The sequence below is a fragment of the Pezoporus occidentalis genome, unplaced genomic scaffold (assembly GCF_034315485.1).
Source record: "Pezoporus occidentalis ecotype Australia unplaced genomic scaffold, CSIRO_AGI_Poc_V1 ctg2, whole genome shotgun sequence".
NCBI lineage: Eukaryota > Metazoa > Chordata > Aves > Psittaciformes > Psittacidae > Pezoporus > Pezoporus occidentalis.
In genome coordinates this window covers 15,498,767-15,521,322 of record NW_026913855.1, presented here as the reverse complement: position 1 = coordinate 15,521,322, position 22,556 = coordinate 15,498,767, and the positions used below count along the sequence as shown (strand labels likewise).

General features: G+C 40.9%; 2 protein-coding genes across 5 annotated transcripts in view; one reads left to right on the top strand and one right to left on the bottom strand.

Moving 5' to 3' along the window:
• JARID2 (jumonji and AT-rich interaction domain containing 2) overlaps positions 1 to 16,685 on the top strand; it is a 224,979-nt gene extending 208,294 nt beyond the window's left edge. For all 4 annotated transcript variants that reach the window (XM_062617973.1, XM_062617975.1, XM_062617974.1 and 1 more), the window contains 6 exons: positions 3,292 to 3,397; positions 4,256 to 4,438; positions 9,216 to 9,346; positions 11,335 to 11,518; positions 13,033 to 13,140; positions 14,758 to 16,685. In XM_062617973.1, coding sequence (XP_062473957.1) covers positions 3,292 to 3,397; positions 4,256 to 4,438; positions 9,216 to 9,346; positions 11,335 to 11,518; positions 13,033 to 13,140; positions 14,758 to 14,934 — 889 coding nt within the window. In that variant the 3' untranslated portion in view covers positions 14,935 to 16,685. The remainder of the gene's footprint in view (positions 1 to 3,291; positions 3,398 to 4,255; positions 4,439 to 9,215; positions 9,347 to 11,334; positions 11,519 to 13,032; positions 13,141 to 14,757) is intronic.
• Positions 16,686 to 17,373: 688 nt separating this feature from the next.
• DTNBP1 (dystrobrevin binding protein 1) overlaps positions 17,374 to 22,556 on the bottom strand; it is a 76,041-nt gene continuing 70,858 nt past the window's right edge. Inside the window, exons 9-10 of the mRNA XM_062617976.1 lie at positions 21,263 to 21,406; positions 17,374 to 18,272 (exon numbers count right to left, since the gene is read on the bottom strand). Of these exons, the coding sequence (XP_062473960.1) occupies positions 18,022 to 18,272; positions 21,263 to 21,406 (395 nt within the window). The 3' untranslated portion in view covers positions 17,374 to 18,021. The remainder of the gene's footprint in view (positions 18,273 to 21,262; positions 21,407 to 22,556) is intronic.

Here is a 22,556-nt window from a genome sequence, read left to right as displayed (position 1 = left end):
TCGATGGGCTTGCTTATAAACACAAGTACATAGCTTCAGGTGTATTGTGATGATTGTCCTGATGAAACATTGATAACGTGTAATAACTCAGAAGAAGGGAGATGTGAAACTCCTTAGTTTGTAAAAGCTGTTCTTTGGCAAGGCTGCCAGGCTGAAGTGTTAGGCTAGTATTCATTATTAACTCATTGCAACTTTTAATATTGCAATAAAGTACCCAACTTTATTGAGGAAAAAATGAATTTAATAACTAGGTCTAGTGTAATACCTGGAGTAGCCCTGACAGCATTGCTTTTGGTGGCTGCTTCAGCGATAACAAAGGAGGCTACTGGACATCAAAGCTCTCCTCTGTCTTGCAAAGTCCAGCCAGCATCCAGAAATCTTCTCTTCAAAGGACACATCCCTGTGGTGCTAAAAATCACCGGTGCTTCATTTACCTGCAAATTGCTCAGGTCACTATCTGATCCCTCAGGTTTTACCTTCTGAAGAGTAAACAGGGGAGAACTCAATCTGCATGCAGGGCAGAGGTCAGTGACCTAACATTTTATTCTGGAGGGATCCTCGGTGCCCATTAAAAGAGTGAAGAGAACCTTGTTCTGCCCAAGACACTCAGAAGTCTATTCTGGCTGCTCTCCTCACATTTTTACAAGTAGATCAAGAATTGCAAATGAGTGAAATTGCAGCACACACCACAGTTGCAAAGGATCTCCATTCCCCTCAGCCCTGCCAGTAGTCAGTCCCATACACTTTTGTGCTATCCCCTCCTCTTCACACATCCTTTCTCTGCTTTTTTTCCTGGGCCCATCTGGTGAGGGGCTGCATGCTTGGATCTTTTGGCTGTTCCAGCTGTATTTTCTGACTCCAAAAGGAAAGAGTCGGCTCTGCAGTGTTCAGGGTTTTAACTGAAAATATTTTCATTACCATTTAAAATCTCTTACTGTAGTGTAACTAACTAGAGTAATATGCTACACACATGGAGCTGTTCTGAAGCTGTCATTGATAGCAACGCAGGTACTGCAAACTGTTTGATACACAGCATGCATTTAAAATTGCTGTTGGGACTTCAGCTTTATCTAGTTAAAGTTCTTCACCTCTCTATAACCATCGGATTTTTTAGAAAGGTCCTGATCATTGTCAATGTATGTGTAAGAAATCAGTCTATGTACACCCAGGCAGCCAGCTCATTAGAGCCCTTATTGTGGCTGCAATTAGCTGTATGAGTAGATACTGTCATCTCCTCTGGTATTTGGCCTGAAGATCAACAAAGACACATCAAAGTCATCATCAGGACAGTGAACAGTAATGAGATGTTTGAATCGTAGGAAGTACAGCCTCCTGCAGACTCATCAAGCAGGATAACTCTGTGTGACACATACAGAGTTTATATTAGTGCACATTATAAGCAAATATCCTAACAAGGTCTGTAAGGCCAGCAGAATGCTTTATGAAATTGACAGAGAGACTGGATGAATAACAAGGAAACTACCCTTTCCCCCAAATCCTTTTATGTGTGTGTCGTGGGGGCAGATGGTTGCAGTTTCGCTGCTTGAAGTGAACTAGTAAGTCATGATAAATCTAGAGACGCTTTTTACTTGTCCTGAGCATAACAAGTCTGAATAAACTAATGTTTCAGATCAAGCATAGCATGGCAGCAATGCAAGGCAGGTTTGGGAATCCCGTGATGTGCAGTGTTTTTTCCCAGCAAACTGCACTGCTCAGTTTGAAGTTACGAGGTACCAGCTACCAGATCTTGGGGAACAGGTATCTTCTGGGTGGACATAAACACCTTTCTAGCAGAGTGCAAGCAAGAGTAGTGACTAATTGTCACCATATTGCCGCCCTGCATCCAGCAAAATAGCAGTTCTCTGGATGCGTGAAGCTAAGACCTGAGACTCACAGTATCACAGTATGCTAGAGATTGGAAGGGACCTCAAAAGATCATCTAGTCCAATCCCCCTGCCGGAGCAGGAACACCTAGATAATGTTACACAGGAATGTGTCCAGGTGGGTTTTGAATGTCTCCAGGGGAGGAGACTCCACAGCCTCCCTGGGCAGCCTGTTCCAGTGTTCCGTCACCCTCACTGAGAAGAAGTTTCTTCTCAAGTTTAAGTGGAACCTCTTGTGTTCCAGTTTGTACCCATTACCCCTTGTCCTATCATTGTTTGCCACTGAGTAGAGCCTGGCTCCATCCTCGTGACACTCCCCCTTTATATATTTATATACACTAATAAGGTCACCCCTCAGTCTCCTCTTCTCCAAACTATAGAGACCCAGCTCCCTCAGTCTTTCCTCATAAGGGAGATGCTCCACTCCCTTAATCATCTTGGTTGCCCTGCGCTGGACTCTCTCCAGCAGGTCCCTGTCCTTCTTGAACTGAGGGGCCCAGAACTGGACACAATATTCCAGATGCGGTCTCACCAGGGCAGAGTAGAGGGGAAGGAGGACCTCTCTCGACCTACTAACCACCCCTCTTCTAATACACCCCAGGATGCCATTGGCCTTTTTGGCCACAAGGGCACAGTGTTGGCTCATGGTCATCCTGTCGTCCACTAGGACCCCCAGGTCCCTTTCCCCTACACTGCTCTCTAACAGGACTCTTATGTTCTTGTAATTTCTGCATAGGAAGCACTGATGGCAGTGAGCACAGAGAGGACAGGTTCTTCCTTGGCTTCTGAAGGAGAGGAGGATGTGGAACTTGGCACGTACCTAGCAAAGTTTTAAATCTCTCTTTCTCCTTTGGCTGCTCTGAGTCAGGTCTTTTGTTGCAAGGAAGAGAAGGGATGTGGGATTTATTTAGTAAGCAAGGCAGGAAGCTCTTAGGGTACTTTGTGTTTTAACAGTAAAGGTGATTTGTGGTTTCTTCATTGTTACAAACAGAAAATGTTATTAAATAAAATGATTGCTTGGGTGATGCACAGGTAATAAATGCAGCCATTTAAGATAAAGGTAACAACATATATTGGTGCTCATGAGATGCCAACTTCTGCTCGTTTTGGTGCCATTAAAGTGAACCCTATTCTGTGACTGATTTCTCTCCTCTGATTGAACAGAGTTTTAATATTTCTGTTTCAGGGATTTTTATGTCTTTTGGCATTTAGTGAACACCATCAGACTGAATCTAAATAAACAGCATTCCATGATCATCAGCGTTTTACCAGAAAGAACTGTGTGGAAAAGCCTGCATTTAATTTCTTTTAATCAATGTCCTGATCTGAATTGCCTGTTCCTGTGTAGCTGTGGACTGTTATTTACTCCACAGTAAATCTTTTCTCTTTTCCTCTGACAAAACAACAGGTATTGCATTCCTGCTGCGGAGGAGAACAAACTTGATGATGTGGTACATACCCTGCTGCAAGCCAATGGCACTCCAGGGCTGGAAATGCTTGAAAGTAATGTAATGGTAGGTTAACACTGGGAGAAGTATTCCCGTTTGAGAACCCAGTGCTAATCAGGATGCTGTTTGCTCAGGGGTTTATTTTGGTTTTGTCTTACACTAAAATGATGCAGAGGCTGTTGTTAAAATCTGGCTACTTCCTAATTGCAGTGTTTACCCACATGGCATTTTTCTAGCAAGGCTCATATGTTAAAATGTTGAAATAAAAATAAATGTGACAGTGCAATAAATACCCATTTCTAATACTGACCACAGTGTGTTTAACCTCACAAAAGGAGTGTTTTGTAATCAATTAATCTGCCATGACTGAGATTTTATGAAGCCACCATGGATATGAGAAACCTAATACTTAGAAGGATTTCTGAGTAGTTTTGGCTCCCTTGTTTATTTTGTGGATAGCAATATAACTAAATATAAATTTAGTGCATGTAAATATAAATTTGGGAGCCCATAACAAAGACCCTCCTTCAGCTATTCATGTTAGCATGTTAACAGAAGTGAAGTAGCAAGGATGATTCAATACCAAGTCTGAAAAGATCTACATGGAAAACAGTTTGCATTACTTTCTGTAGTAGTAATAGGTAGTATTGTTTTGAGGCTCTGTGTTTGAGATTGTTTGGCAAGTGGAAGTTTAAACTGTTGATTTCAGAAGGGCCACTTTTGTAATTCTCATTCCAAACACTAAGCCTCAGCATGTGTAAAGGGAAGAGAGAAAGTGAACAGAGCTGAGCAGTTAGCAGAGCACACAAGTAGCATGTTGCAGTCAGTACCCAGCAAGGGAGTGGGATATAAGTGTCAAATAAAGTTCTGATTGTTCTTTGCTTTTCTTTTTTTTGTTGTTGTTTTGCGTTTATGTGTTTCTAGATCTCCCCAGAAATCTTGTGTAAGGAGGGGATCAGGGTGCACCGTACTGTACAGCAGAGTGGGCAGTTCGTTGTCTGTTTTCCTGGATCCTTTGTGTCCAAAGTGTGTTGTGGCTATAGTGTTTCTGAAACAGTGCACTTTGCTACCACCCAGTGGACAAGTATGGGGTTTAAAACGGCCAAGGTAAGTTGAGAAAAGGAGTTAAAATGGATTCATGGCCCTGCCATCCAAACCGACATTTCAGGATGGACAGCGTTGTGAGACTTGTACAATTACGTCTAATTTTGTGGACTGTTAAATAAAAAAGTTCTGCAAGGCATGCAAAAAGCGAGGAAGCTTTTCAAAAATCCCGTCAGAGCTAATGATAATATATTGTGTATATATATATTGTATTACGCTTACTAATTTTAAGTAATGTTTTCTAGAACCATTAGAATCTCAGGTGCAAATATCTGAATAAACTGTGCTTAGTAGCTCCTATGATAGGCAGAGTCAATACTCACAGCTGTATTGAGTGGCTTTCTCTGCCCCTCCATTCAGGAAAAGCTGTTGATCAGGGCAATTTCAATTTTAATCAACTTGAAAATCCTTATGTTCACAGAGCGTAGGTTCACATCCAATACTAAGATGTAAATAAAAGCCCTTTCCCATTGCCTTTTCACACAACTAACCGAGGCAGGTTGTCTGCCGAAACCAACAGCTGAATTGTCCAGTCATCATGATTTTGACTACATTTCTGTGGTCTCGGACAAAGAATATATGTCACTCATTGTGTTCCCAAACTGCTCAAATACACTATGGGTTACAGATGCTATTTTGGTAGTGTTTTGTAGCTAAACCACTAGTAAATTATCATTGACAGCTTGAGAACAAGTGGTTAGTAAGTAATTAAATGTTAGGTTTTGGATCTTTAGGGTTAATGGAATTCTTCCTGCCTGATTGTACTAACTGAATATTAACTTAGTTTGAAATAAGAGGTTATTTTATTACAGATTTATTGTGGGGAAAGGTGGGAATTGTATATGTGTATAGATAAGGAACGAGAATTCTGAGCTAACCTTTTCTATCCGAAGGTACACAATTACATTAGCTCCATGTGCTATATTTATTGCTCTGCTGAACACTTGCTTGACATTCTGGAAATGCCAGTCCTGTAAGAGACAGAATTCACTATGCAGCAATTAAAATGCTCTTCTTGGTGCCTCAAATTCTGAAGAACAGTTTCTTTTGATTAAGTTTTAAGAGCTTTGCACTGGGTAAACGTAAGCTGATTGAAAATCCATCGGATTCCAATCTGTGATAACCTACTCTGGAAACTGAAGTCACAGTTCTCACAGACTTTAGGAGAACCACAGAAACATGTTTTTATCGAAGTAACTCTGTAAACACCCACTGCACTCTGCTTTTCCTTCTTTTATTTTCCTTCCCTCCTTTCTTTCCTCAAACTATCCTATGTTCTTAACTCCCTTAAATTTTGGAAATTTTTCCCTGGTTCCTTCACTTTGGCAAGGCACTTGGCCATTTTCAAAGGTGGGCTGGGATTGTGCTTTTCAGAGGTTGACACATTCTGTGTAATGAGCAAGATTCCCATTTTGGACTGTTAATGAACTCTGACAATTGTACCTTCCTGTCTGTCTGTTCTCAACAGCAATATTGACAGTTTTCGGCTGTTTGATAAATTAACTTTGGTTTCATTCTGTGATACTGTGACCTGATTTTTTTTATAGTGACTATATTACTAAACAGTGTTGTTTCATTTCTGTATTGAGTGACTGCTCAGTCTCCTTTAATATATGGAAAAAATGAAATTCTGCATCTGAAATGGCATTGATTTCAGTTTGTAAGGAGTTAGGATAATTGTGGGAATAAAAGAATTAGTATAAAGCGTGTGTAAAGGACAGAGTTTTCACCTAAACCATATGTGGAACCAGGTTGCTGGCTTTTAAAAAACACCCTGAGAGCTCTTGAAATTTTAAATTTAGGATGAGGAAAAGGTTTACAGGTGTGGTGAAGAGTTTGTGTTTGGAATGGCAAAGGGGTAACTTCATGTCCTCAAATAAGGCGTGGGGCAAAGTCAGTACAATTCATTTAGGAAACAGGAAAACAGAATACTGAACTAAATGAATGCACTCTGGTCTAGAAGTTCGGAGATAAGAAAGAACATCTGGTTTTAAAGCAGGGCTTTGGTGCTATAGGGCCCACCAGAAACTTGGTGAAGAGACTCAGCTGGTACTGTAATAGGAGAGGAAGAAGTACATAGGAAAGAAGGAGTTAGTCATCTGGTTGGAGCAGCACTGCTGCAACCAAAAGAGAGATTACAGTAAAATAATGCAGGTTTAATTCTGTCACTGGTGACAGAATCCCTGTGCCCTGATCTTCCTGTTCTAAATAGGAAAGGCATGGTATTAGTTTAGCACTGTTCTCCTGACTGTCCAGCCAATATGCTGGCAGAGGCTTTCTATGTTTCCCCCCAAAAAGTTTTAGTTTGGTTGAGGAATGTGCCTTTATAATGTCACGCAATGACCACTCCTTGGTTCCTATCACAGAGCTGCCTTAGCAGACTGGGTTGCTTTTAGATGAAACCAAATGGTAAGAGGCACTCCAGAAGTGCCCTCCAAAACCAGTGGCAGTGTGGCCACAGGACCAGGCTAGACTGCTTCGAAGCCATCAGCTTTACATACACACACTGTGGGTGTTTGGCTCCTCAGCATCAACTGTATCACTCTGCACATTCACTCCTGCTTCACCATACCCGATGGTGTATAGCCTGTGTCATGCTAAAGGAGATGAGAAAACCTGTGAGGCCAGGATATACGATGATAATGGGAAATGCTGGTCTCTTCCCTGTAGCTAGGATAGTGGTTGTGTTGTGTGTAATGCCAGAACAGAAATGGCTGCTGGGAGCAGCTAGTTAGGAAAATTGTGCAAGGAGAAGAAACTCTCATCTCGCTTCTCAGCAATGGTGGAGCCCAGCTCAAAATATCACTGTCAAATAGCTGCACTGTGATGGTGAGCAGAGATTAAGAACCCTGAAAGAGCAGTAAACCATATCCACTGCTGTGGTGTTTCATTTCAAAAGACAGCCTTGCATAAAACTAAGGAAGCTTGTTAAATTGAGAATGCAGAAAAGAAGGGTTAAGTGTTTGCGTGCAGCATAGAAATTGCTTAAAGATGCTGTGTTAGAGACTCACAACACATGCAGATTGCTTAGCAAAAAAAAAAATGTTCAAAAGGCAAACCCCCACTAAACTTGGCATGCCCAACACCAGGGGAAAGTTGTTTGTTTGAAATGAGACCAAAAACCCCCTTTTGTATGCAGAAGATTAAAATAGAAGTAAAACATCCACTCTAGCAAGATGCATGTGAATAGACACAAATGCAGAGCAAAAGGAGATTTCAGACAAACACTTCCTAAAGAACAAATAAATGTAGAAAAGAACAAGACCAGGGTAATCAACATGGCTTTTGCAATGAGGTCATGGCCCCCAGGCTGTGAAGCTTTTGGAAGGGTAGATGGACAAAAGAGATCCAGTTGACAGAGTCTGTCAGCATTTCTGGAAGAGGCTCCTTGGGATGGGTTCTTAAAGAAATAAACCTGTCATGGGTTGAGAGGGAAAGTTCACTCACCAGAAAACTAAATGATTTAAGGAGAAGCAGAGGATGGGAATAAACGGTCACTTCTTATGAGGGAGGGAGGTCTCTTTCTGCATTCCTCAGGGATTTGTACTAAGGCCAGTACAGCTCAACCTGTTTTGTTTTACAGAGGGGCAGAGTTTTCAAATGACACTAACAAAACTTCAGATACTTGGGAAAACGCTACGCTTTTCCCAAGTGTGCTGTAACTAAAGGAATTTGCCTGTATAAGAATTATCAAAAGGGTTTAAAATCACTGAGTTCACACTGACAGGAAAGTAGCTTTAAAAGCTGACCCAGAGAGGAACTGGTAACAGGCAAAACTGAACAGAACTGAACCCTCTTCCTTTTGCTTGTCTTTTTCCCCTGACATCTGCCTATTTTGCTAGTTGTTGTCTTTGATATTTTAAAAGATGCAAAATAACAGCAGCCCTGTGTGTCAAGTAGGTGAGAAAGACAGATATTACTGGGTGGCTGAGAGTGCAAATAGTGTGTTAGTGACCTTAAGTGATCACAGTACTCCTCTTGGTCTTCACAGGAAAGATTAGATTTTAGGGAGAGAATTTTGAGGTTGGTTCCTCCACTTTGGTAAACTGCAAGCTAACCTATGCCTGGGCATCCTTCTCTTTATTTTTCTCATTTTGGGGACATTTCTCCTGTCCTGGTCTTGTCCACTGATGTTTAATTTTATTCTTTGAAAAAAGGGTGTACCGGAAATGTGGGGACACTGGAGTACTTACGTTTTGCTTCTTTCTCTTTATAGATGCAGACTTTGCCTATCTTTTATTCTGCATTAAATTTCATAGCAAAGCATATTAAGAAGAGGTAGCAAAGAGGCTGATTTCATATTTTCATATATGCCATCATGCACTGCAGATGCTTTTTTGCTTTCTACTTTTGACTCTGAATGAAAACAGAATGTTAGCCGTTAAGAGGCACTCGGGCATTCTTCAAGAAAGCAGTTGATTATGATGGCTGGTAGCATGCGTTTGGTTTAAGGTTTCAAGTTTTTTCTGTGGCATTGGTTCACCTAAGGCATGAGCAGAAAGTCTCCTTTTGCAGTCTTTTCATCAGGAGGACCCAATTCAGCAAAGCCCTTGGGCACCTCGCTTTCTACTTGGAAGGATTTACTTCTGATTAGCATTTGTTTCAGTGTGTAGTTAGTGCTGGTTGTAAGTTGGAACATAAATGCTTTGCTTCATTTGGACTGTGGAAAGCTTTTACTTTGGGTGGTTTTAAAAGGCTCCTTTTGGCTACATTGAAGTCATTCTTTATAACTTTTATTTTCCAAAATGCTGAAGAACTAATTGGGCAATTTCTGTCCCAGGAAATGAAGAGACGACGAATCGCCAAACCATTTTCGATGGAAAAGTTGCTTTATCAGATTGCAACAGCAGAAGCAAAAAAGGAAAATGGGCCGACTCTGAGTACAATATCATCACTTCTTGGAGAGCTCAGGTAACAAATTGGGGACCTGTTGTACCTATTTTGTTTTCATTGACAGACTCTGGAGGTGGATAATGTAAGTAACCCTTTCACATGCATGTCTTGTACCTACTTAACCAAGGAAAAGCCCAGCAAACAAACTCCAAGACAGCCACATGTGGAAGAAGCAGTTTCCGTGGCTGTATCTGATGTGAGAGTGCCCATGGTTAGGATGTCTTACTCTAAGAATTCCCTACTTCGGGCACCATCATGGAATTAAAGCTACAGTTTGCCATGGGTTTCTGTTTTTGTTGATTCTTGGTGCTGAGATTCAAGCTTTCCTGAAGCATTACGTGAACTGTGTGGTGCCAGGTGGTTAAATACCTTTATTCAGTTTTTCAGCCTCTTGGCATCAGTAGCCACTGTCAATCCATGTCTGTCATGGGTTCTGCACCAGGAACTCTTGTCTTCAGCATCAAGATTATTATGCTGCAGTTGTAGAAGGTACTTTGCTTACAGAAAGTTGTCTTGATTTAAGCCATTAAGTGAGCAGCTTATTTATAGGTGCTAATGCATCTCGCATTCTCCCCAGTATTAAGGAAACATGTTTAGGGTTTCTCTTAAGATAGGTAAAAAAAGAAAACACAATGTTGCCTGGCTTCCTGTGTAATGATCTTCTCTTTTGTTCCCTACCATGTAGTTCCTTCCTATCTTTCAAGTTTGTGACAACTGATACTCGAGATGTCAAGAAAGTTTTGATGAATGGAACCTACAAACTGTATTTAACTAACTAGCATGTTCATTTGGAAAATTTCCAGTGACAGACTGAAGGGGAAAACAGCCCATGTGTTGTTTTAGTGTTCAGAAAGAAATACAAAGAGGTGTACTGACTGCTTTACCTGCAGCTGGTTCCCCCGTGGGAATGAGACCTTCCAAGTGCCTTTTTTTTTATTATTACTTTTTTTTTCCTTGAAGAGGAAAAGACTGCAAGTGCGAAAGGTGAAACAGAAATGTTGGTGCTTGCTGTTAGACTGTCACGTCGACCTCTATCAGAGTGGTTCTCTAACTTGTTCTTATGCTTAGGTTGGGATTCTTTGGAGGATATCGGTCCTTCCTGTGTCTGCTTATGGAAAACAAAGCCCCACACAACAAAACCCATAAAAAAAAAACAAAGTGGGACACTGTACCATATTTTTTTCCCCTTTGTTTTGCTTGTTTGTTCTGTTTTTTGCTGCCTCCTCTCTTGATCTGCCTTGGTTGCTCAGTTTGCCCATGCCATTTGCTTAGCTTGGCTTTCCACCCATCTTCAGCTGTGTCTGGTGGTGAGCTTTTTTATTCTCCCCTTGCATCTGCTCAGCTCACTCCACGCTTGCTGTCTTCCACTCGGCTCCAACCTGACCTGCACTCCTAATGCTGTGTAGTTCAGCATAGGAAGTACCGTTCCACGTTGCGGATACCATGGGTGAAGGGCAGCTGGAGGGCTTAGTTTTGATCCTTAATTGGTATCTCCTCTTTCCCCGGGTGTACAGCAAGATCATCGTCTTCTGGCACAATCACTTGCCCTGCTCCCCCTTTCCTGCCTGAAGCTCCTCATGGCAGCAGGTCCTTGGTTCATCTCTGCCTCCTGATGAAGGTGGCTTCCTGCTCCAGGTGGCTTTTGGCAACTTTAGGGATGAGAGTCATGTTAGCCGCATCTCCCGACTTCACATGGCCCTGGGCAACCACTGACCTACAGGAAGTACTCGTCAGTCCCCAGTTCTCTGTGGAGCAGTTTGAGAACCACTGGCTTGGTACAGTGGTTGCTGTTAAAATCCGGAGATAGCTTTTGCAATTAGGCAATGTTTCTGTGGTGCTGGCTATCTCTCACCATGAGTAGGGAATGGCACCAACCTCCAACAACACTCAGGGCTTTGCTGTGTGGAGCTAAGGTTTCAGTGATGATGGTGGTAAAAAGGTGGTTATACATGGCTTTGTGGTGGTGTGAGATGATGCCTGTGTCTAATTGCATAAAACATTCACAGGGATACAGAGCTGAGGCAGCGGCGGCAGCTTTACGAGGCAGGTCTCCATTCTTCAGCGCGCTACGGCAGCCACGACAGCAGCAGCACGGGGATGGATGGAAAGAAAAAGCCTCGAAAGTGGTTGCAGTTAGAAACGTCAGAGAGGAGATGTCAGATTTGTCAGCACCTGTGCTATCTTTCCATGGTGAGTAAAGTCCTTTGCCACCTCTGGGGTATTCTCTCCCCGTTAGGGCACTGTAATGGACTATAAGCATTTGAGAGACGGGAGATGACTACTGAGTGATCTCATACACTCCACACGTGATGCAGAGATGCTGATTTGGTTTGTCTCAGAACATTTACTGCCTCAGGCAGCAGTGACAGAAGACAAGTTAGTGTCAGCTAGCTTTCCTCCCCCTGTAAGGAAGGGGTAAACTAGTCACTCAGCTGCACTGCACTAGTAGAGATAACAAAGATACCTGCTGGTTGCCAGTAGTTTTAAGTCATGGCAGAACAGTTCCCAGGATGAGCTAGCAACTCAGATATGTGCCCTGAGCCTTAGGCATGCAGCTACAGCCTGTGCTGCGACAATTTCCTTACAAGACAAATTGCAGGGTAGATGTATTCTGTCTATCAAGCTGCGATGCTGTTTGCCAACCTGTCTGTTCAGAAACAGGATTCATGCCCATAAACTTTCTCTCTCTTTACAAGTAATTGCTTACTGGCTTTTGAACGTGTGCTAACCACCGTGGTGACACTTCCAGGTTTTTAGCTGTATGCAGAATACCTAGAAATACAGCAATTTAATTAAAAATATCAAAAAACTCCTCCCACAGTCTCATGTACCACTTAATTCCAAGATCAGATATTTTTAAAAGTACAGTGTGTGCAAGTCCATATTCTGGAAATACTGCAATTATTCTGACATCTTTTGGGGTTTTTTGGTTACATAAGTCAGGTTTTTGATGGAAGGGCAATGTAACTTATTAAATGGTTAGCTATACCTGTTTCCCCCCTAAGATGATAGAATACACTCAGTTTATATATGTTTATACATGTCTTTGGATGGCTGCTTAAGCAGTATTAATTTGAAGTCACTTTAAAATGAGTCTATTTAAAAAAAAAAAAACGACAACCAGATCCTCTTAATTCTGTCCTGTTTGCTCTGGAGTAAGTGTAATGAAGGAAAGGATTTTTCCTCATCGCGCTGTGAAAACAGTAGTAAGGGACAAGAAAATCAACTTGGTTGTCAAATTCCAACTGGAATGTGTAGGCTTGGCTGGTAGCCAGCTGAGCAAATGTGACCTCTGCTGAACGAGACAGTAGCTGAGGAATCCTGTGGCTAAGCTTCTGATTTTATCCTCATTCAAGACAGCTTTTAAAGTAATTTGAAACGGCTGCTTTCAGGAAATCTTTAGGCTATGTGTTAGATACTTACGCATATATCACTATTTGGATTGGGCCTACATTACTATTGGTGCTTTTTTTTATAAATCATATGTATTTGCCAACATTAGCACTTAAAAAGGGATATGTACTTTCTTCTTACACATTCTGAATCATTTCACAATGTGTAATACTTTGTGTTTATGCCTCTAACCAACTTGTAGTAAAATACAGGTTTAATAGCTCAGACAATAATTCAATACTGTGTGCATAATATGGCTACAATCTGGGGCTTATTGCACTTCTCCCCCCTACTCCTGCATTTTTATATAGGTCGTACAGGAGAATGAAAATGTTGTCTTCTGCTTGGAGTGTGCCCTGCGGCATGTGGAAAAACAGAAGTCTTGTCGGGGACTGAAAATGATGTACCGTTACGATGAGGTCTGTACGATGTAGCTTTGTGATGCTGCTGAGCTTTGACACTGAAAATTTGGGAGTAGACTTAACTCTGTCTTTGTCCTACTGAAACCTCAAGAGACTGTGCTGGGGTCTTTTGGATGTGGGAAGAAGGTGCTGTATTATGATCTAAATGAAAGAAATAGAGGGAAACATGATTACAAAGATGAAACCTGAAACATAAATGGCATGGATAGGTATTACAGAACAGAGAAGGCATTTAGTGCTCTGGGATGCTGTAGAACATGAAGCTGTGCTTTGCCTGGTTAATTTCTTGTAACTTCTATACTTCTGGGTAACTTCTCTGTGGATAACTCCAGTCCAGTTTGAACCTTCTCTAAGGCAAACTTGTAGAGGAATTGTAGACAAGAGGTCCAGTGATGGCTTCAAGCAAATGCGATGGTGAACACTCACAGAGCTCAGGCTGGTGATTTAGGACAGGGTCTGGGTTCTGGACTAATGCTCCATCAGTCCAGACAGATCCATACAGTCAAATGATGGATGCCTCTTCATCTGGCTAATTAGCTCCATGTCTCCAGTGTATAAGGGAATGGGGTGGGGAATCAAGAGTGGGGCAGCATTTCACTGTTACTCTGAATGGTGGATAATGAAGCAGTAAAAGAAATCACAAAATCAGTTCTTGGAGATCAGTGCTGGTGCAAGCAGCTTTTTGAGATGGGCTTCCCTGGGTGGTAATGATTATTTTTTCCAAATGTAAAAAAACGCCGAAGTTTCTACGTTTCTGAAAGACATCTGACTGCTGCATTTCTGGCTACTGGTACAGAATTGGTTTTGAGGGCTGTGAATGAGGAGAAAGATCACCTGCATGTCAGGTCTAACTGTTAGACAGACTTCACTAAGAAGCTGCTTCAGGTTTGCCCAAAAGCAAATTCTCGACTTTCTTACTAGGGTGGGCCAGCCAGTTAGAAAAATCTCTCCCCTGCCCTGAACTTCATCCAGTCCCTGAATGCAGTGGAAGTAGAAGTGACACTGCAGCCAATGTGCAGGTCAAGGTCTCCTGATCCCTTCTGATCATAATGCCATGTGGCTATTGCCCCTTTTCTGCAGGGCCGCAAAACAGCTTTCTCTTTGCATGGGCTGAGAGCACCTGCACACCCCAGACATCCTGAACAGTATTAAAAGTAGCATCCTGTAACAAACGCCAACAATGTCACAAGGAAAAAGTGGGATCTTTTCCTTAAATTTTCAAGAAATATTTAATAAATAGTAAATTATAAGCAGTGCTACTGTGGGTTTATAGCATTTGTAACTTTGTTCAGCAGTGGGTTTTAAGCTGTATCTGAAGAACGTTTCTGACCTCAGTGTAGTAACGATGGAGCCCAGTTTCTTTATTCTTGCTCAAGAGGTTTCTGGTTCTGCTCATCACTGTCTTCAGATTTGGAGGGGGTAGCTTCAACAAGGGCAGTATCCGGACTACTGCGCAGTACGTTTACTGAAATTCCTGGTCATGAATGTCGTATATGAGCCAAGGTTTTTTCTCCATTAGGTGCAAAGGCAGCACTGCATCACTGTTCATCTGAAGTGACTGGAGAAAGAGCAGATGCTAATTTGTGTTTTCTTTTTCTCTCTCTCCCTGAATAGGAACAAATAATCAGTCTAGTCAATCAAATCTGTGGAAAAGTATCTGGTAAAAATGGCAGCATTGAGAACTGTATCAGCAAGCCTACACCAAAAAGAGGACCTCGTAAGAGAGCGACAGTTGATGTGCCATCATCTAGGCTTTCATCCTCCAGTTCATCCAAAAGTGCTTCAAGTTAATCCTGAAGATGCCAACACTCTCATTTTGTCAATTTATATATATTTTTTGTAATTATTATACCATAGTTTGGAGTACTTGCTGTAGAATACAAGCTGTCTTTGCACTAGCTCTAAAGAAGATTTTCTTCTGGTTTTAGAGAACTAATTTTGTTTTAGCATTAAACTGTTGAATTTTTTTTTGTACTTAGACTAGATAGATACAGCAGTCTGATTTTTTTGAACTGCCGTATGTTCACTGTTTTAAAAGCGGCAAGGGGCCGATAAAATATTAATTTGTATTGTCCCTATGGCTGAAAAAAACAAAAAGCCTTTTTGGTAACTGTGAAGAAAGGCTTTTAACCCACTTTTGGAATAGGCTGAAGTTGGATGTGTTTTATAATTTGTTCTCCGGTCATGTGAGCAGATTTTTCTAGAGAGAAAAGGGATAGGAGACAAAAACTTGAACGAAATTGCTTTACTTTGGCTGTCTTTTATTCTGTCACAGCAAGATAAGTTTTGTAATTTTTTAAATTGGAGAATACACACTTTCTTTGGGAGGTTTTGGCAGCTGAAGATGGACTTTGTTTCCTAACTTGTAGGCAAAAGGAGGAGATTTGGAGTATGTTCTCTTTTACCAGCACATCACTATGCATCTGTTTTGAGGGGGGGAAATAAAAAATAAAGAAAAAAAGAAAAAAAAAAGGAGGAAAAAAGACTGCCTGCCTTGAGGAGTCACGTGAGGGAAAACTGTGCCTGATTTCATTAGGAAATCCATTCTGTTATTTTTTGGTGCTGTTGGCTACTTTATCAAAAACCCTTCAATAGCATCCTTTGAAAAAAAAGAAAAAAAAGAAAAAAAGTGATTGAAGCCATAAGTGCTTCTTTTGTCATAGACGTGCAATCTTTCTAACATTCCATTTCCATTCCACTGCTGTTTTTCACACCTTTACACAGTCAAGCATTAATTTTTGTTCTGAATTTGTTTCATTATATGATCACATTTAGAGCCACTAGCAGGTCTGCATCTTTCTTTTGAATGTGAAAATGCATTTGCTTTCATCTTGTCTATTTTTTCTCTTCATGTTGTAACAAAAAGAAAAAAAAAAGTCACACCTTTTGTACATATGCCTGTAAATTTTTTTAAATACTTGAGCCTTTTCTTGGGGAGGGGAGGGGGGATGGTGAAGAGACAAGATGAAGAAAAGCCTTACGTTTCACTTTCTTCATCGGTTGGATTGGATGCTTACAGGGTTTTTCTTGTAACATTTATAAGTGCTGCTTACATCACTGAACAACAACAAAAAATAATAATGGAGTAGCTGTTGCCCTTTTCTGGTTGTGTGTACAGTATGTGTGGAATAAAAAAGGGAAAATGTTTTCACAAACTGTTTTGTTTCGTAATTGAATTCAACAATACCGTAGCTACCCATATTGCACTGAGCTTGCCAGTGGTGACTGTCAGGAAAGTCCTATAATACAATTTGTTGGTTGTTGTTGCAGAAGACTGAACTGTTTTGGAATATTTAACAATAACATAAACAGAGTCAAGTGTTTTCAAATGTGGTTGTCTGGTTTTTATGGCCTTGCTGTGTACTTTTCCCTCTTGACAGTAAACTTCTGACTATGGCTTACAGTTTGACATTTAATTTATTAGCGCTGCTCTGCTCTCTTTCCTTGTAAGGAAAGACTTCATGTTGTTTATTGCCAGTTTTTTGTTTACTTTCCAGGTTTGTACTACGAGGTTTAATAAAAAAAAACAAAACTTTTTTGGACATTTTGTCTGTCTTCTGGAAAGCGAGTGAGTAAAGGAAGCTCCTTCAAGAAAAGCTGCCTTCAACAGACGCCTTGTTAAACAGAAAATAACTAACTGCAGGTAGCGAGTGTCTAGCTTGAAGTTCCTAGAGAGGGCTCAGAAAACACTCTGTCAGGTAACAGGAAACAGAATGAATCCTTCAGGGAACTGGCCACTTCCCAGCTAGGGAGCTGGAGAACGTGCATCAGTCCTTTGTCAGGGCAGGTCTTTGCCGAGAGATCTACACCGCAGCTCATCCTTTTACTTACGCTGTTCCTGATTACATTCCTTCCCTCTGTGCATGAAGAGCAGAGCCAGGAGCCTTCTCAAAGGAGAGCAGATCCCTGCAAACAGAGCGTGAGACTTGACAAGCAACAGGCGTTAGACATGCTCAGACCTCAAGTTTCAAGACAAAACATGACTGCAGAAAAAGAAAGAGGCAGCAAGATGATGACAACTACAGGTTCTATGGTTTATAAAATGCGAGCATTTAAGTTATAACTCATTCAGGGTTGCTGGCTTGCATCAGTGTAGTCAAACAGATGTTACCACGGAAAAGTAAATTACACTGGTGCTCCTTATAAGTGACTTGGGTTTTTTTTCTGAATTAGTCTCCTCTCTTCACTGTCATGGACAAAAATATTTGGGTAATCAAGTAAAAGACATGGTTGAGATAGAAATACTTTATTTTGTGTCGAAAGAGGAGTAAGTTCATACAATGCTAAGAACTCTGCTCCGTGAGGAGTGTAACATCTCAATACGCATCTCTCCTCTTTCTCAATTTCTTTTTTTTCCTTAACACCTATGATAACTAAGTTGGTCCTGAATAAGAAGTGTGAGAGAGTAAATAAACACTGCTGCACTAGTAGACAAAGGCAGTAGGCAGTCAGTAGGTAGTAAAGAGTAGAAAATAACTTTTCATTTTGGTTTGGATCCTAAACCTTCAGTTGCAGCAGCTGACAACATGCAAGGAACAATTTGGGTTCGGTATTACACATCAAGTCTAAGTACTTCCAATCAGCCATTAACGGTTAGTGGTCAAAGTAACTTGCATCTTCCCTCTTTAATTCTCTTATACATAGTATATACAACAGGTTTACTGCTCCCCTGAGCCCCAAGACTACAGTTAAAGTGTGTGTGCTTTAGGCTTTTTTTTTAAAAACCAACCTCCACATGACTGGCGATTCTGTAAAAAGGCAGTATCACTAAGTAAAAAGATCTGGCTGTTAACGGTTAGCAAACTGCTACACAGGCAAGCTCTTCATTCACTTGTTCATTCATTCAGAAGTCATTCTTAAAGGATATGGGTTTAAGATTCAAATAGTCTGAGAGTCACTTTCATCACTAACATCTGAAGCACCCTTTCTTTCAGTTACAGCAGCAAGAGCAGTGTCCACTTGAACTTCCTCTTCATCAGACTGAACAACTGGCGACTCCCCTTCGCTTGCATCTTGGCTGGCAGAATCGGTGCAGGTTGATGACAGGGAAGATGACAGTTTCTGGCGTAATTCAGACTGGCTCGGAACTTGGAGACTTATCTCATTCATGTAGGTGTTGGATTCGGGCCCTTAGAGATGGAAAAACAACAACAACAACAACAACAACAATCAAACTTCAGCACAGCAAGTGAACAGACAAGTCAGTAAATTAAGTGAGCTCAACCTTGGTTAATGAGTTGCACTGAGGCTGTTTTGCTTCTTTTGCAAAACACCATTAGAAAACCTTCCCCAAACACAAAGTTGCCCTTTGGCTTTTCTGAAGTTGATCTCAAACACAAACCGCAGGCTGGCTTTAATCTGTTTCTGACGGAGTGTCCATTTTGCTCATTCTAGAATTTCTAACTCTTGAGAACAAATAAGGTAAGACTGCAGGAATATTAAGTCCTGACTGTTGAAAGAGACGCAGCTGATGTCCAGCCTGCCTGTTAGCCAAGACCCAAGTAATCCTCCTAACTCCGACTTTGATAAACTCCTATAATAAAATTTGTTGGTCTTCAGCACGTGCTGAGAATTATCACCAGTAGGAGGATCCTCCAGACAAACTGTCCAACAGAAGGACACAAATAAACCTGGGTGGAAAACAAACAAACTAGGAGATGGGCAATAATAATCTCCAGTTTTGACTGAAAGCGAAGAGGTGGAAGCAAAACCACTTCTTGCTCACAGCATGAAAGCATTCCTCCTGGTAAAGCTGTATCATAGCTCAAGTGCACACGAATGGGATTTTGAGACTATGCTTCCTCCACATCCTGTGCAAAAAGTCTTCTAAGCAAGTTCAGTGCAATGGTGTTTGCTTGCAGTTTGGGAGTTCAGATTTCAACATTATCTTAGATCTTCTATTCTGGACACTTCCTGGCCGGAAATGAAATAAGTTAAAATGGGGAAACATAAATATTCCTTCTATGTGATAGGCCAAATAAAGCCCTTTTTGACTTCTCTACTATGCCTAGTAAGTGTTCCTCCATAGTCAGCGCACCCAGGTTCAGCACTGAGTAACGTGGGTGAGAAAAGCCTCTTAAGAATCATGTGGAGGATGCCTAGCAGCTCTACTCAGCTGCTTCCTCAGGGAGAACATGAAGTTATACTGAACAGGAATGATACTAGCAGTATTTTTAAAGACACCTCTGTTGTGCACACCAGCACGTACTAGATTAATTTACACATGGCACGCAGAGGAGTTTTCTAGAGTAGCAGAGGTGGGTAAATTGTTCAGCTCCACTCACTATCATGATACATTTCAAAACCAGTGCCCAGCAGCTGGTCACATTTCTAGAAAGAGCTGGGCAAGTTTTAATATCTTGAGCCGATTTTTATTTTTTCCACTTATTAAAATAACTGACCTGTGTTCTGTGGCGTTCAGTACAGCTGTGAAACAAATCTTGCCCTGACCAACCCCCCTTCTCCACTGACACCAAAAGGAAGAGTTACCTTTAAGCCATCTTATTTTTCTGAGAATGAAGACTGTTGCATATTTAGCTTGACACCAGGGTGCAAGGTCCTTAGAGCAAGCACAAAAATCCCTTCTGATTCAGAGGGAAATTAATTGTCTGGAACCACAACAGCGACAAGACTGTTAATGCTGTAGTCACAGTAACTAGAGGAGTAGGTCTTGCTGCAAGCCTACCCAACCTCTGCATTAAGGTTACAGTGCTAGAACATAACAGCACTGCCAAGTTATGTTACAGTGTGTGTGTACCTAGATAATAAATATGTATACACCATCTATACATACACACTGTAATATATTACAGCAGAAAGTAAATCCTATAGGGTTTTTTTTTCAAAGGCTAATGAGCTTTACATCTATTTAGGAAAAAAAAAACCCTGCTCTTAGTAGTTTCTACACTTCCTTAGAGAATTCAGTTACACTGTTTGTTGTTAAAAAAGACATGAAACTTCTTGGTCCAACATTTGCCAAACACCCAGCAATGGGGAAACAGTCCTAGATTCTGTAATTACTTGCATGCTCAAACAATGATGAAATTCAATAATGTATGATTTGGATGCCTATCCAAAACCAGCCACCTGAATTTAGGTTCTGCCATAAAACCTCTAGTAGCCAAGTGTGCCTTGACTACTTACAGTAAGCGTTTCGTGTTCACGGCAGGTAATAATCACCTTTACACAGGGATGAAGACAAATACCGCAGGACATCATTAACATTTTCCTTTATATGTTCCAAAACGTAGGGTAGTATTTAAAGCATACTGGTTCTTCACTGTAAGTACTTGTATAAAAGTATCAACCGGTAGTTCCAAAAGAAATCAAAGTACTTTTAAAGGCCCTTCATCACCTCCCCCAAGAAAACTCATTTTGGCTCTTTTGGGAAAAAGCATTTTAGTACTGAAATTTTTCATTAAGAAAACACTCTTCACTGGTGGACAAAATACCCACTAATACTAATTTCCTGCTGTAAGCAGATCCCTCATCATGCTGCAACTTGGCAAAATGTAAACTGCTTTTGTTCATCAGAACACATAAACAAAATTTTGGGTTAGGATTAATTTAATCCTATTTAAGTAACATTACCAGCAGTAAGAAGGCTATGTGAAAGAGCTGCAGCACCAGAATCACTAGTCGGAAGCTTCCAGAACACTGTCACATTGAACCATGGTTCAGCTGTTCAGAGGAACACCTCTCACTGAAGATCTTGCAGGATACAACTGGTCCAAATTTACCTCAGAATGCCAAAGTTATGAACAAATTCCAAGAAGGCCATCATAAAAATCAAACTGCTGCAAACTTGAAGTTTGTTAAAATGCCTTCTAGTAACTTCATATTGAGAAAAATGCACCTTAAAAGCAGTATGTAACACATCACTTATCCATACCATGACAAACTCAACATGAAAACTGCAGTAACCAGATGAAAAGAGAGAAAGTCCAGAAATACGCAGTAGTTCTGAAGCAATCTCTCTTGTACTGCAACTAAATGCTAATGTTTTGAAAAACCACTGATGAAAAATACTCAATCTACATAAAGTGTACGGGTTTACTACAGATTAGAGCAATTCTGGTGATTTATCACTTTAAGCCCACTGTCATTACTAGGATCATACCCAGCATGGGAGAAAGCATATTATTGTCTTCGCCTCCTGAGTTTAAAAAGACATCAAGTGCTTCTTGGTCAGACATGTCCATTAGGTCCATCTGTTCCAGCATGTCCACATTCACCTCCATGGAAGACATACTTCCAATCGGTTCTGTAGTAAAAATAGTGCAATGAGCAAACTGAAATCAGTTACATGGTGTTATTACCTATAAAGACTTCAATAATTGCTATAATTGGGTGCATTAGTAGACAATTAAACTACAACTGGAAGGAGCACACCCAGAGAAGCTGCTCAGCAGCTATCTCAGCCCAATCCAAGACTACTCTGTGCAGTCTTTATTGTGAAACTAATGTCCATTACTGGTTTTGTAAAACAAAACACTTTTAGCAACCTATAGCAACAGCATTGTCAAGAAATACTCTCGGAACGGGGCTCATGGGAAAAGATTGAAACTTTCCATTTTGCAACACTCCTTTTCAATTCTACCAACTAAAAGCATTTGTAGAGAAAAAGACCACACACATTTAAGCACAGAGTCACTAAAGGTCAATATACAAGGGATGTGGAAATTCAGAAATCAGGATTAATGTTCACAGAAAGCAGCCATTCCTCCTCCTCATTCAGTTAGACTAATAAATGGCAGTAGTATGCAAAACCCAGGCTGATGCCCAATATCTTATCCCAGCATGGGGATTTCACATTATTAATTATTCAAGCAATTTACTTATTGTTGTCAACATAATACTGACAGCTCTCAAGGGAAATAAATACTTGGATGAGCATCTTCTTCCTTGACCAATAAGACAGGCAAACACAGACAGTAAGTTCAGGGGTACTCAGGTTTCCAGTTGCTGCATGTGTAACATTAAACATTACATGAACTGTTTATTGGTTTCTCTAAATTTAACAATTACACTGTTAAAAGCCTTCATAAGTGAACTGAGATGAAATCCTGTCATTTCAGTAGGGTTTTTTTTCCAAATGTACTATAGCTCTGTAGTTTTAACTGTACTGCAGGATCAAATCTTTCATTCAACCAGTTTCTTTGATATGCATGGGTTCTGCACCATGCTAAAAGCTGAAGTTCAGAAAGTTAAACCCTCTAACAGAGCTGTGTGTCCAGTACTAGCCAGTGACAATGTCCACTTTTAGTCTAAGTGGACTGGACCTATACAGAAAGAAGACGACCTAACTCAGTTCCTTCCTAAGAGATCTAAACTGACATATCCCACTTCTCAGAAGGCTGTCTTAGCAACCCATCTAGAGCACCTTGCAGATGCGTGGCTATAGCAGTCATGCA